The sequence below is a fragment of the Solanum stenotomum genome, chromosome 7 (assembly GCF_019186545.1).
Source record: "Solanum stenotomum isolate F172 chromosome 7, ASM1918654v1, whole genome shotgun sequence".
Lineage (NCBI taxonomy): Eukaryota > Viridiplantae > Streptophyta > Magnoliopsida > Solanales > Solanaceae > Solanum > Solanum stenotomum.
This window is the reverse complement of record NC_064288.1, coordinates 331,929-345,215: the sequence shown is the minus strand read 5'-3', so window position 1 is coordinate 345,215 and position 13,287 is coordinate 331,929. Positions and strand designations below refer to the sequence as shown.

The 13,287-nt window shown below is 35.5% G+C and overlaps 1 protein-coding gene across 2 annotated transcripts; it reads left to right on the top strand.

The window, feature by feature from the left end:
* The first annotated feature begins 3,751 nt into the window (after nucleotides 1-3,751).
* LOC125871751 (protein TIME FOR COFFEE) lies at nucleotides 3,752-10,932 on the top strand. 2 transcript variants are annotated; one of them, XM_049552411.1, is made up of 13 exons: nucleotides 3,752-4,130; nucleotides 4,219-4,767; nucleotides 4,871-5,070; nucleotides 5,153-5,387; nucleotides 5,496-5,889; nucleotides 5,987-6,047; nucleotides 6,132-6,236; nucleotides 6,323-6,638; nucleotides 6,714-6,780; nucleotides 6,901-6,970; nucleotides 7,059-7,415; nucleotides 7,547-10,106; nucleotides 10,277-10,932. In XM_049552411.1, the coding sequence occupies exons 1-13, from the start codon at nucleotides 4,028-4,030 to the stop codon at nucleotides 10,279-10,281; spliced, it is 5,022 nt and encodes a 1,673-aa protein (XP_049408368.1). In that variant the 5' UTR covers nucleotides 3,752-4,027; the 3' UTR covers nucleotides 10,282-10,932. The 2 variants fall into 2 exon arrangements, with proteins under 2 accessions (XP_049408368.1, XP_049408367.1); XM_049552410.1 differs by having other exon boundaries at nucleotides 3,753-4,130; nucleotides 10,248-10,932.
* The last annotated feature ends 2,355 nt before the right edge of the window (nucleotides 10,933-13,287 follow it).

Here is a 13,287-nt window from a genome sequence, read left to right as displayed (position 1 = left end):
AATTGTAACATGTACTACTACATCAATTAATTTAGATTGAGTCAATCTAAATAGACTTAAAGCTGAGAATGTCGATGCATTCGTCAATAATATTTAGCTATAGCTCATTCAGTTCATTAGTGATGATGCATTCATTCAACATGACAAATACGTATAAAAATTATTTACCTAATTTATATGCATCGATTTTTTAGTGTTGATCTGTCCAACGAGGATGTTTGTTTTTTTTTTAAATAAAATAAAGTCTCCTTACTTGATCTATCAATAATAAATTAACACATCGATAAAGACTTATTAATGGGACAACCACAATATATCTACTAATCATTCATTTTGATGCCATAAATAAACTTCAAACATACACACATTAAGAATCTAATGAATCAATGTTCAAAATACAAGAATTACACGATCTATTATTAGTTTAAACAAAACTATATGATACTTGTGCAATAATTCAGTTGAGCTTACTAGTGTTTTTGACCACTTTAAACTTAGACCTACATAATTTTGAATTACATTATAATTAGCGTTAAAATAAATATCTTTGATTTGCATTCATCTCACCGTCACTAATCAATTGGAGGTTTGTGCTTTGAGTTATTTTTGATAATATCTGCGACAATACTTAAATCTATTTTGGTGATATATGTTGTTAGTTTTGTGCATGTTTTTTTTTTAATTATTACTCGCACTATCTCAACTTGTAAACATAAATAATGGTAAATCATTATTAGTTTCAAATATTTTCTTAAGGGGGTAAGAATCAAATTGTCTGATAAAATTACTCTTTTTTATTCATGAATTTTTAAGGGGCGTATAAAAGAAAAATTGAGCCATTAATATGGAATAGAGTGAATATCAATTTATATATTTAATGGTAAAAACATATTTAATTTTTTTTTGCAAATTGTATAGTTTAAATATTTATTATTTTCCTTATATATCTAAAATTGTCCGTCCTTTTATATTAAAACATCTTGTTATTGAGTTGATCAAATATTTATTACTATCAATTACTCTTTAAAAATAGAATTTAGTCATTGTCCAAAAACTTAGCCATGATAAGAAATATAATAAAATTTCTTATAATATTATTTTTGTTGCAAAAAAAATAAATGATGACTTAGTTGTGATATGTAAAGATATCTTGACGATATTTGAATAAAATATTCAAAGACAAGTAATTTTGAATACAAGCTAGATTCTTGGCATTATCAAAAATTATAAATCACTCTAAAGACAACATCTAAATTATGAATGGCAAGTGCAGAAATTAATATGTACCATCTACAATTTTATATTACAAATACATAAATATATGTAATCATAATACACATATATATTTATATATAATCAATTTGATTTAATTTTTTTTTATTCCTTAAAACCCAATCGATTATATTGATTTTAAGGATTTAAAACCAAAGAAAACTAAATTAGAAAAATGTCATTTGTTTTCTTTGGTTTGGTCTTTCAAAATTTTTTCAACATTACTATGGTCTTATTTACAGGTGTATGAAATAATCCGCATTAAACCTTTTTAGTCATGTTTTCAAGAGTATATTTAGTGAATTTGATTTCATTTGACTGTATTTGAATTTCGTAAATACAAAATCACATCTAAAAAAAAAGGTCAAAATGCAAAATATTGCAAAAAAATAAAAAGCAAAAGAAATTCAATTCACTTTCCTACTTTTTTATTGCCTTTACTGTTTTTATTTCAACCATAAATAAAAATAAAAAATGTAATATTTTAAAAGTATATTTAATTAATCTATTTGGTTTGACTGTATTTGATTTTCGTAAATACAAAATTTAAACCCAAATAAAAAAAAAGTCTTCACAAAATTGCACAAAAAGAAAAAAAGTAAAAGAAATTCAATTCACTTTCCTTTTTTTCCCTTTTTATCTTTACTATTTTCACTTCAACCATAAATAAAAAAAATGTTATATTTTAAAAGTGTACTTAGTAAATCTATTTGGTTTGACTGTATTTAATTTTCGTAAATACAAAATCTAAACCCAAATAAGAAAAGTCAAACTTCACAAAATTGCATAAAAAGAAAAAAGGTAAAAAGAAATTCAATTCACTTTCCTACTTTTAATTTTTTTTGCCTTCACAATTTTTCACTCCAACCATAAATAAATAATATTTTTTAAAAAATAATATATTTAGTGAATCCAAATGCATTAAAATTTGTAAATACAAAAATCAAACCCAAATACAAAAAAGTCAAACTTCACAAAATATGCATAAAAAGAAAAAAGTTAAAAAAAATATCAGTTCTCTTTCCTACTTTTTCTTTTTTTTGCCTTTACTATTTTCACTTCAACCATAAATAAAAAATAAAATAAAAAATAAGTTTATCTTTTCTTTATTTTTAAAAAAGAATTGTGGTGTTTGGGGTCCACATCTTAGCTACCACAAACTACAAAGCACTACAGAACGTGACAATATGGCTAACGCAAAATATGAATTAAAAAAATATTAAAAATATTATATAAAATTAAAATAAATTCTGGGTCCCACTTATTTTTCTGGGAAGTTCCGTGACCGTGACTGCCCTTTTTTTTCCCTCCGCTGCCCGACCTTTTACCACCGTCCGATCTTTCAATATCAACAGTCCAGATCTTGCCGAACTTGCCACGTAGGCTCGGGCCTTAATTGTCGGAATCTAATAAAGCATTTAATTAAACAACCGCATATGGCCACGTCACTTGTCGATCCAACGGTTCAGGTGGTTTCCAACTAGACAAAAGGATGATCTACACCGTTGATTTAAGTTTTAGATCTTCATTAAGAGGGACCCACCTGTCTTTTTCTAGGGAAAAAAAAGGAACTGGACAGTACTAAATACTCACTTTACTAAATATTAAAAAAATCATAATAATTATTGTTTTTATCATTTCTGAAATGCGAAAAAATTGCAAGTAAAACCCGAAAATTATTGAATTTGACCGGCTGGAAATGATATTCTTTTGCAGTCACCTAGATTCCTTGTGATCGTCATGTTTTTTTGCTTTTACCGAGAATCACATACATTTACTACAGCCTATAGCCAGTCACCAAAGCCCTCTTTGGTAGGCGAAATTTTACACGTTCTGCGTGACATAATACAACGTAAGACGTAAAATATCATGTAACACAAATTGCGACATAAAATGCTATATATAAGATACATATGTCTACTTATTCAAATTTGAATATTTATTTGTGTACACGTAAAGTTGAAATACATAATTGTCGATAAACACTAAGCTAAAGAATGAAACATTATGTATAACATAAATTGCTACGTAAAATATCACGTAAGACAAATATATTTATTTTGTTTAAATATTAATTTGTGTATTATAGTATGTGTTTGATTGACGGTATAAATTTATGAAGAAATTTTAGAGACTTTGGGAGTAAATTTTGTTTTTGTTGAATTCAATCGTGAAAAGTGGCCTACACAACGGGGAAAGAAAGAATTATTTTTTTTAGTTTTCTCTTGAAATATTTTGTTGTCAGGATAAAACTCCTTATATTGAGTCATACCCCCACCCAACTTTATTTAAATCAGGAGCATGGAAAGCGATAACCGACACGTGTCAGTCAGTGGAACCACATGCCATGCTGGCAATGTTGAATATGAACCGTTGGATGAGAAGGTGAATGGACGGTGGAGATGAAAGGAAATGTCAAAAGTGATAGATCTTAACCTTCCACGAGGGTTTGAAGAGTGTGATATAGCCCAAAAGCTGATGAAGATAGAGAGCAGAAAAAGGAGAGAACCAAAGATAGATAGAGAGAGAGAAGAGAGGAGAGGAGAAGCAAAAACAAAAAATCCAAGAAAAACACACCCATTTGTAAAAAGATAACATCTTTGCAAGTATTGATTTGTGGGGTTGTTGTTTGCCAGCCGGAAAGTTAGTAGGAAAAGAAAAAAACTTCATTTCCGGTGAAACCGACCATTGATTCCGGTGAATTATGCTAGAACTCATCTGGGGTTAGTTGATTTATTTCACCGGAGAAGAAAAAATGGATAGGAATAGAGAAGCAAGAAGAACTGGTATGGTAGCCGCCACATCTAATGGATTATCAAGACGCAGACATAGAAGTAACAGTCTTAGAGATTCCCCTGGTAAACATCGTAGATCTATAATCCTTTTCTGATTCTTTTAAAAAAATTAATTAAAACTTGAGATTTTTTTTCTCTTTTGTTTATGCAGATGAAGAAGGGGGTGTAGAGATACAAGAATCTGTCAGGTTAAGGGAGAGAGTGAAGAAAGATCGAGATCGGGAGAGAGACAGAGAACGTGATAGAGAAAGAGAAAGAGATAGAGAAAGGGATATTAGAGAGAGGGATATTAGAGATAGAGATAGAGATAGGTCAAGTCGGAGTAAAAGAAGAAGAGGTGATAGATTGATGATGCACAGAGGTGGTGGTGGTGGAGAAGATGGTGGAGATGATAGTTCAGAAGAAAGTGTAAACGATGAAGAAGATGAAGATGATGAAGAGACGACGACGACGACAACAACAAACGTTGTTTCAGCTAGTACAAGATTGTTGCCGCCGCCGAATCCGGCACCGGCGACGATGGGAGGGTCGGCGATTTCAAATCATCACCATCACCATAACAATAATCATAACCACCATCATATACCGCCTCGGAAAAATTTTCCACCAAATGTTGGTGGAAAGGTGTTTAGAGCAGCACCTGTGTGGAAAACTGGTGATGAAATGATTGGTGTTTCTGTTCCAAGAAAAGCTCGTTCTGGTACTGTTTTTTTGTTCTTGTACTGTTTTTCATCTTTGTTGTTTTTTGGGGATTTTTTGATTGACCCTCTTTTTCTTTTTTTTGATGTTTTTGGTGTTTTTAGCATCTACAAAGAGGTCTCATGATTGGATTTCTGGGACTGGTGGTGGTGGTGGTGGTAACAGTGGTGTTGTTACCGGAGACCAAATTCATCAGCAAGTATCAACAGCTTCGCCGGTGGGACAGAACATTCCGGCTACATCACCATCGCCGGCAGCTCCTTTATCTCCATCTTCTTCTAATGTTTCAGTCAGAAAAAAAATTGTTAGTCTCATTTTCATCAGATTTTCCATTTTCTTTGTTTTTTTATGTTATCAGAACTGATTGTTTGTTTTTCTTGATGCAGAAGCCTAATGGACAAAAGCGGCCGCCGGCAAAGTCACCTCCTAAAGCTTCTTCATCTAACCCTGAAGAGCTTGAGATTGAGATTGCTGAAGTTTTGTATGGATTGATGACTCAGTCACAAGGACCTTCAAAAAAAGAAAGTGGACCAAATGATACAAGAGAAGTTAATAACAGATCCAGAGTTTCATCTCCAGCTTCTAATTCAAACTCATCAGCAACTCCTTTATCTGTTGTTGGTGAGTATAATGAAGTTTCAATCTTTGCACAATTGGTATTTGGAAAACCAAAAGAAAAAACCCATTTCTTGTTTTTTGTTCTGATGAGTATTGTTCTTGTTTTTGTAGCTCCAAAGAGGAAAAGACCAAGGCAAGTCTTGGAAAATCCTGGAGGATTTAGTGTAAGGAGCAGCCCCATTTCATCTTCTACAGCTAAAGTTGAGATGGATCAGACAACAATGAAGCTAGAGGTTTTTTCACCTAATTTGGAGAAGACCCCACAATCTGCTGCTGAAAATGGTGTTTCTTTATATGATTTAAGTGGTTCTGCACAAAGTTTGCCGGCGGTTGTAGATCCGGTACCGGAGCCGATGAAGATGGAATCTGACCTCAAGAGGAGGTCTGATGAATCTGAATTTATGGATAGTAAGGAGGAAGTGAATTCCCCAAAGAGGGAATCTTTTACTTTGGGAGTAGATAATAGTATTCGTGAGGATGTTGCTGCTGTTGCAGTTACCCAAGTGTGAGTATTTATTCAAAGTTTTGATCTTTTTCTTATTTTGGAACTTTTAATCCTTCTTCTCGAGTCTGATGATTCATGGGCTTTCTTGGAATTTCAGCAGTGGAATTGTTTCAGAAGTGGAAAACCAGAGAGAGGAGAAGTTCCAGATAGATCTTATGGTGAGGATGAAGATAATACCTACAAAGTCTTTTTCATCTTTTTCTTTGTAATTTTTTTTAATTGATCTTTCAATCCCATTTTAGGCTCCTCCTCCACAGTTAAGATCATCACCTGAAAGAGAAGCTGAGATAGATTTTGGCTCAGCAGCTGTGGATAATAATAAGCATATTATATCAGAAAATATAGTTGTGAGTAGTCACTTTCTTTCCCCCCCCTTTTCTGAGGATATTGAGGATGATCTGATTATTGAATTGGCAAATATTGTTTTGTTCAGGAAATGAAGCCTGCTGTGAAAGAAAAAGATGATGAAAGAATTGGCAAAGCTGAGAAAGATGAAGGGGTGGTGAGTGTAGAAGCTGAGGAAAAGAAGACAAAAGCAGCTGTAGAAGAAATTAATGCTCATAAGATAAGTGAGAGTAGTAGGGGTAGGAATATTAATCTTGATCTTGATTTGGAAAAGCCAGAAAAGGATAGTGGTGTAAGTGGCAAATTTCAACAGCACAGTCAAAAGTTGCAGCAGCAGCACCACCACCAACCACCTCCTCCTTCACAAAAAGCTACTAAAGAAGAATCAGTTCTTGAAAAAACTGGTAAGTTGATTTTCTTGAATCTGTAATGAGTTCTTCCCCTGGATTTTACTGATGGGGCGATCTTTCTTTGTTCAGGTCAATCCAGCTCTTTGCCTATGCCAATGTCTATGACTAGTTGGCCTGGTGGGCTTCCTCCCATGGGGTACGGTCGGCTTGACTTATTGTGTTTCAGTGCTCTCATTTAATTGATATTACAAGTATTAGATCCATGGTGTAAATGCTGTGTTTCTCTGGCGAAATAACTCACAATTCCTGTCAGCAGATACATGGCGCCTTTACAAGGAGTTGTAGCTATGGATGGAAGCACAGTTTCTTCTGCTGCTCCAATGCAGGTATTTTTCTTTGTATTTCTTTCACTTCTATGGCTGAAGTTTTAGCATTCATGCTTCTACCCCTTTTAAACTCTGAATTTTTATGCAGCCTCTATTCTCTCAACCAAGGCCAAAAAGATGTGCAACACATTGTTACATTGCTAGGAACATACACTGTCTTCAGCAATTCATGAAGATGCATCCTTTCTGGCCCCCTGCTGCTGGCACTGCACCCTTCTTTGGAGCCAAGACCAATCTTAATGTTATGCCATCGGCTGATCTCCATGGAAACTTAGCTGGTAGGGGAGCAAGTGCTGGGCCAGATAAGGGGCAGGGGATTGCTATCTTCCCTAGTAATGGCGGAAAAGACAAAGTTCAACCAGCTAACATTGCAGATGCTGCTCAGAGAAAGCAGCAAATGTTACTCCAACAAGCTTTGCCGCCTGTTGCGCCCAATAATCTACTGGTACATCATCTTGATACAGTTTATTTAACAACTTGATTTCTTGATTTTCCTCTATTTTTCAACTTCTTAATGAGAATGAAAAGATCCTAACTATGCCTTTTTGCTGATTCTTCCCCCCCATGAATTTACAGCATGGGCCTGCTTTCATCTTCCCTTTGAATCAACAACAGGCAGCTGCTGCTGTTCGACCAGGTCCCGTGAAGTCACCTAGCACAACGGGCCCTTCTGTCCCTTCTAACACACCTAATGCTGCTGCTGGAACTGCTTCAGCTACAGCTGGTGGAGCTGCTACTGCAATTAGCTTCAACTATCCAAATATGTCTCCTAATGATGCTCAGTATTTGGCGATCTTGCAGAATAACGCATATGCTTTCCCGATACCAGCTGTAGGACCACCTCCGAATTATCGAGGAACTCATCCTCAGCCCATGCCATTATTCAATGGATCTTTCTATTCTTCCCAGATGATTCATCCTTCCCAGGTTCAGCAGCATCAGCAACATCAACAGCAGCATCAACAACAACAGCATCAGCAACATCAACAGCAGCAGCATCAACAACAACAGCAGCATCAGCAACATCAACAGCAACAGCCAGCAACATCGCAGTCCCAACAAATTCAACAAGGTCAACAGAACACAAGCATGTCAAGTGGATCCTCTTCGTCCCATAAGCATTTGCAGAACCAGCAACAGAGGTCCCAAGGCAATGCTGTTAATGGTGGGAACAGTGGTGGTAATTTGCATAATTTTCCTGGGACAAAAAATCATCCATCTCAGTCCCCAGCACAGTCGTCACAGAATCAGCATATGCCTCCACAGACGCGCCATATTGAAAATGAGGTGGGTAGTGAAGATAGCCCAACTGCAGAGAGGAAAAGGTCGCATGGACCAATTAATGTGTACAATCAGAATTTTGCTATGCCCATGCATCCCTCAAACTTTGGTATGATGACTCCTCCAGCTAACTTTGGTGTTGCCTCTTCTGCTGGTGGCGGCAGTAATCATCAAACTGAGAAGAAGTCACAGCAGCAGCAGACAGGTCTAAAAACGACTCTAGAGTCAGTACCGACTCAACCTTTTGCCATGTCGTTTGCTTCATTTAATGGAGCCACTGCTGGACCTGGCATTGACATGTCCATGGCACATAATCATGCTATTTTCCAGAGTCTCCCTGAAGCTACAAGGCAAAATTTACAGATGGCCGCTGCAGCTGCTGCTCAGGCTGTGCAGCAGCAGAAGAATTTCAGAGTATCGGAGGATGGTAAATCTGGATCTGGTGACCAGTCTGGGGCTGATGCTGAAAGAAAAGGTTTAGCAATGAAGCCTTCAGGAAATGCTGGTCAGTCTATTGCATTTTCAAGGTCCGATACATCTGATGCCTCTGGGTCTACTGTTGCAGCCAACAGTGTCATTGATAGCTCATCAAGGTCCTTAAATCTTCCATCTGGTGCTTCATGGTCTGCTCGAGCTGCAATGCCAAATGCTATGGGAGCTGTAAATGTTCCTAATGCACAGTTGCAAGCTCAAATTCAGCAACAGCAGCAACAAATGCTTCAGCTTCATAAGCAGCAGCAACAGCAACAACAACATCAGTTTGCTGCGGCAGTTGCTGCTCGGAGTAAGACATCAGCCTCAAGTAATGGGAATGTTTATTCGGAACACTTGACTTCATCTGCTTCTGCTGCTTCAAAATTTCCAAATGCAATGTCTGCTTTTCCTCAAAATCTTGTACAGAGTGGTAACAACAGCAGTCAAGCTCAGTCACCTCAGTGGAAGAACTCTAGCAGAACATCAACATCCCAAGCTCCATCATCTTTGTCATCGACTTCTTCTCTGAAAAACCTTTCTCAGCAGCAGCAGCAGCACATTAGATCCCAGCAAAGTCACACACAGATATCTTTTGGCACGAATCAGAGATCCACTCCTCCTCCACCAGGACAACAGCCCCCAAACAATAATCAGTCTCCCTCTTCCCCCATGATGGTTGGCTCTCCTACCACTTCTTCAATCTCAAAAGGTGCCAGTGGAAGCCCAAGACCTACAAATTCTGCAACTACAAGTAATAAAACCGGCCAGAACTCATCATTGTCAACGCAGCAGGGGAAATCCTCGTCTTCAGTTCCCAACCAGAAGTCATCTCCAGCTGGTGGGAGGAATGTGCCATCAATTCTTGGAAACCCTCATAATATAGCTTCAACTTCAGGTGGTGGAACTAAGTCTCAAATGTCACAGCAGCAACAACAGCAACATTTACATAAGAGTATGCAGCAAGCACAGCTGTTCTTCTCAAGTCCGTATGTGCAAGCTCAACCTCCACATTCTACTGGTACAAGTTCTACGGGTCAAGCTACTGGGGGATATTATCTTCAGCAGAGACGGCGTCCTGACCAGCCTGGCCAACAACTGCCTGGTTCATCAGCTGCATCATCATCAAGTGGGATGTTGACTTTGTGTCCTGTTACTCTAGGTGGTGGCACCACTTCTGATCCTGCCAAAGCAATTGCTGCTGCTGCAGCTGCTAATAATATGAAAGGTGGTGTGTTGCCTTCGCAGGGCATGCTTCATGCTGCCCAGTATACAACACAAACATCAGGAAGTCAACACCAGCTTTTGCCTGCTGGTTTCTCTTATGTGCACCCTGTTCCTGCGGCGGTTCAAGTGAAGCCAGCTGAACAGAAACAACCTGCAGGTGAGTAGTCTCATGATCATCCTTTATCTACATTTCAGTTCCATTTTTCTAGGTAGACAAGTCTAGGAGTTGACGCAAAAAATTAACAATTTAGATTAAATGGGGAAGTAATTCATGAAGTGAAACATAATTCTTGACCAGGAAATGACAATTTGCATGCGTGCTGGCAGCCTGAGAAGAAATGAACACTGTACAACTTGATGGAGCAGCCAAGTGGAGGCACATCAGTGAAACTCGGAAGTTGGAATGAAGAACTTGCAGTTTTGAAGGAGATACCATGTGGGTTTTTGACGACTGATCCTCGAAGGATTTTGCACGGAATGCAAGTCAATCAACATGTGGATTGATGTTGTATAACTCATTCCCGTGGTGTATAATCTGACTGCTTATAGGTATATCACAAATGAAAGCGCTGCTGCTCGACCGGTTGGGGTTTTGATGATCACAGGATGGTTTGCTGGAAAATTGATCAGCCAGCTCTTTCCAGCATTTTGATGGTGGTGGTTAGGCCCAGGAAAGAAAAAGTTTTTTGGTTCCTTTTTCCCCCTTTTTTGGGGGGTAGGGGGGGAAAGCAAGCAGGTCAGTGATAAAAACTAAGAAAATAGTGAAGGTTGTATTGCCTTCAAGTTTTTCAGTAGGAACTCTGATGCTTCAGTAATTCATTATTCTTTTCCTTCTCTTAAAAGGTGTTTCTACTGGCTTGAATTATAGCAGTTTCTGGACAGTAGTATCTTTTTTGGACATATTATAAGAGTATATGCTAGGTGTATATGTGTATGTCTTGGCACATATATAAATGGAATAGCCCTCAAGATTTTCTTTCAAAGTTTTACATCATTCTTTTACCTTTGCATTCTTTACTTTATGGCTGAAAATAGTCTCTGTCATGACAGAATGACAGTAGTCCATGAATGAATGATGTTATCAGTTTTTTGTTGTTTTGGGAAAAGGGCATTATGTCATTGCTTCTCTCTTTTAGCAAAGATACACTCTTATGAAAAACTTAGCTACTAGTACTGTTTTATTTCCTTTTTAGAGTATCCTTTTCAATCTCTCCTTGCAACATAATTTAAGAGTTTTGGTGAAAATTACGCTCTCCGTCTTCTGGCATGTAGCTTATATTTGGAGTTTTTTTACTTGGTTTAGTTCATATTTGTGTATAAACATCTTTTTTAACTCATTATTATACACTTTATATAGGGTTGATATGTATAGTGTTGTACTTAAATATTTATATATTGGGTTACATGGGGTAATATTAATGATGTAAGAAGTTCAAAATTAGTTGGAGTCAGCTACAAGATTCATTAATGTTATGTACCTGCCTATTTCTCCATCTAGAGTTGAAGCTTAGTGTAATAGACTAGTGAAAAAAAAGAAGAAGAAATGAAGCATCTTAGCAACTTCTAAATAAGGGGGGCAAGTTGCTTTTATCATTGGTTGGTGTGATTTATAATTAAAAATAGTGTAAAAAGGACAAAGGTGGGCTATCTTTGAACACACATGCACACACCTAGATAGATTTTAGATTGGGATGGGTGGCTTTAAACAAGAGTTGATTTTGTTTCATTACATGTGTGTGAACTATATAGTAAAATGTAGGACCTAATCTATATAACATTTCATTTTCAATTGAGGTCCCCATTTTCTTGCATTTACTATACTCCAATTAATTCTTTCTTGCTTTTGTTTGCTTTGAATAGTCCTTGTAATCACTTTCACTATACATACTTTACCTCAAGAAAGAAGAAAAGTTAAGTTTGTTGAAAAGGTCACTTCTCTTTTGGATTCCACAACTTGGCTTTCTTTATCTTTTTCTTTTTCTCAAATATTTTACTAAATACGTTGAACCATGAGTTCTCTTTCTTTATCCTCAATCAAATCACGAATTAAAATTCCATTTTATCATCAATACTGAACAAGAGATAGTAATAGTTTATGTACATTGATATCGTAAAATATTGAGGGTGATAAAAAGTAGGGAAAATTCATAAAATATCATTATACGAAGTTTTCAACTATACACTTATTCTTTGCGAATCATTACCTCCATAAAGATGATGTGGCCAAAGAATCTATATTTTGATTTTGAAAAAAGAAGGTTTTTATAATGTTGTTTTACTATATAATATCATTATTTTAATATAATATCATTAGATGGTGGATATTTTGATAATATCTCAATGTTTGATAGTTGGATTACAATATGGATTTTGATAGATATGTATAATTTTGATATTGACAATTTTGACCTTGTATTATGGTCCCATTTTTCCAAATTGAACAGCATAGGGCCCTTGAAAGATCAGCATATGTTTAATGGGTTTTTTTTTTTTGGCTTCCAGAAGGTCACTTGTGTCCAGATATCTTTTTGCCTTGTAGGCTTGGACACTTTTTTGGGTGTCCTTTTGTGGGACCTATTAAAAAATTATTTGCCCACAAAACTTTGAAAAATTCCACTGTGGGACCTACTATTTTTTTTTCTTAATTTGCTCACACCTTCCCAAAACTTAAAAAGTATTTAAAAAATATTTATGGATATCTATCACTATTTTAACCATAGGATTAGGTAGTTTGCTCTTGTTGTATACTCACACGTTTTAAGAAAAGTATTTTATGACATAAAATTAAAGTTACGTCTCACTATTATTTTTTTAATTATTTTTCAAATTATTTCATTAAAAAATTATAAAGTAGTTAAAAGATAGAAGAAAATTCAATAGTTTTCTTGAATTTTGAATTATATAAAACGTCCAAACAATTCACTTGATATAAGTCAAACGTGAATTGATATAAGCCAAACGTTACTTGTCTATATTTGACTGAATACAATCTATAGAAAATAATAATTCTTATTATTAGATATTTATAAATATATTAATAAATGAATAGTATTTAATAATAAGTGTAAAGTAATAAATATCTTAATTTTTTTTAAATTTATCAAGTAAAAATAAATATCTACATTTTTAATATAACGAACAAATAAAAGCGAACGATTCTTACGTTATCTAAATATGAACATTATAATAAGCATTCCTAAGTAGTTCAAGTGAACATCTCATCAACATGAAAACAAGTTGTTGATAAGAGAATATTTGAGAGTTTGCACCTTGAAAGATCATTGTAAATAAGCTAGTGAAAAAAATAAGCACTTCTAAATGTTCCAATAAGTAGAAAG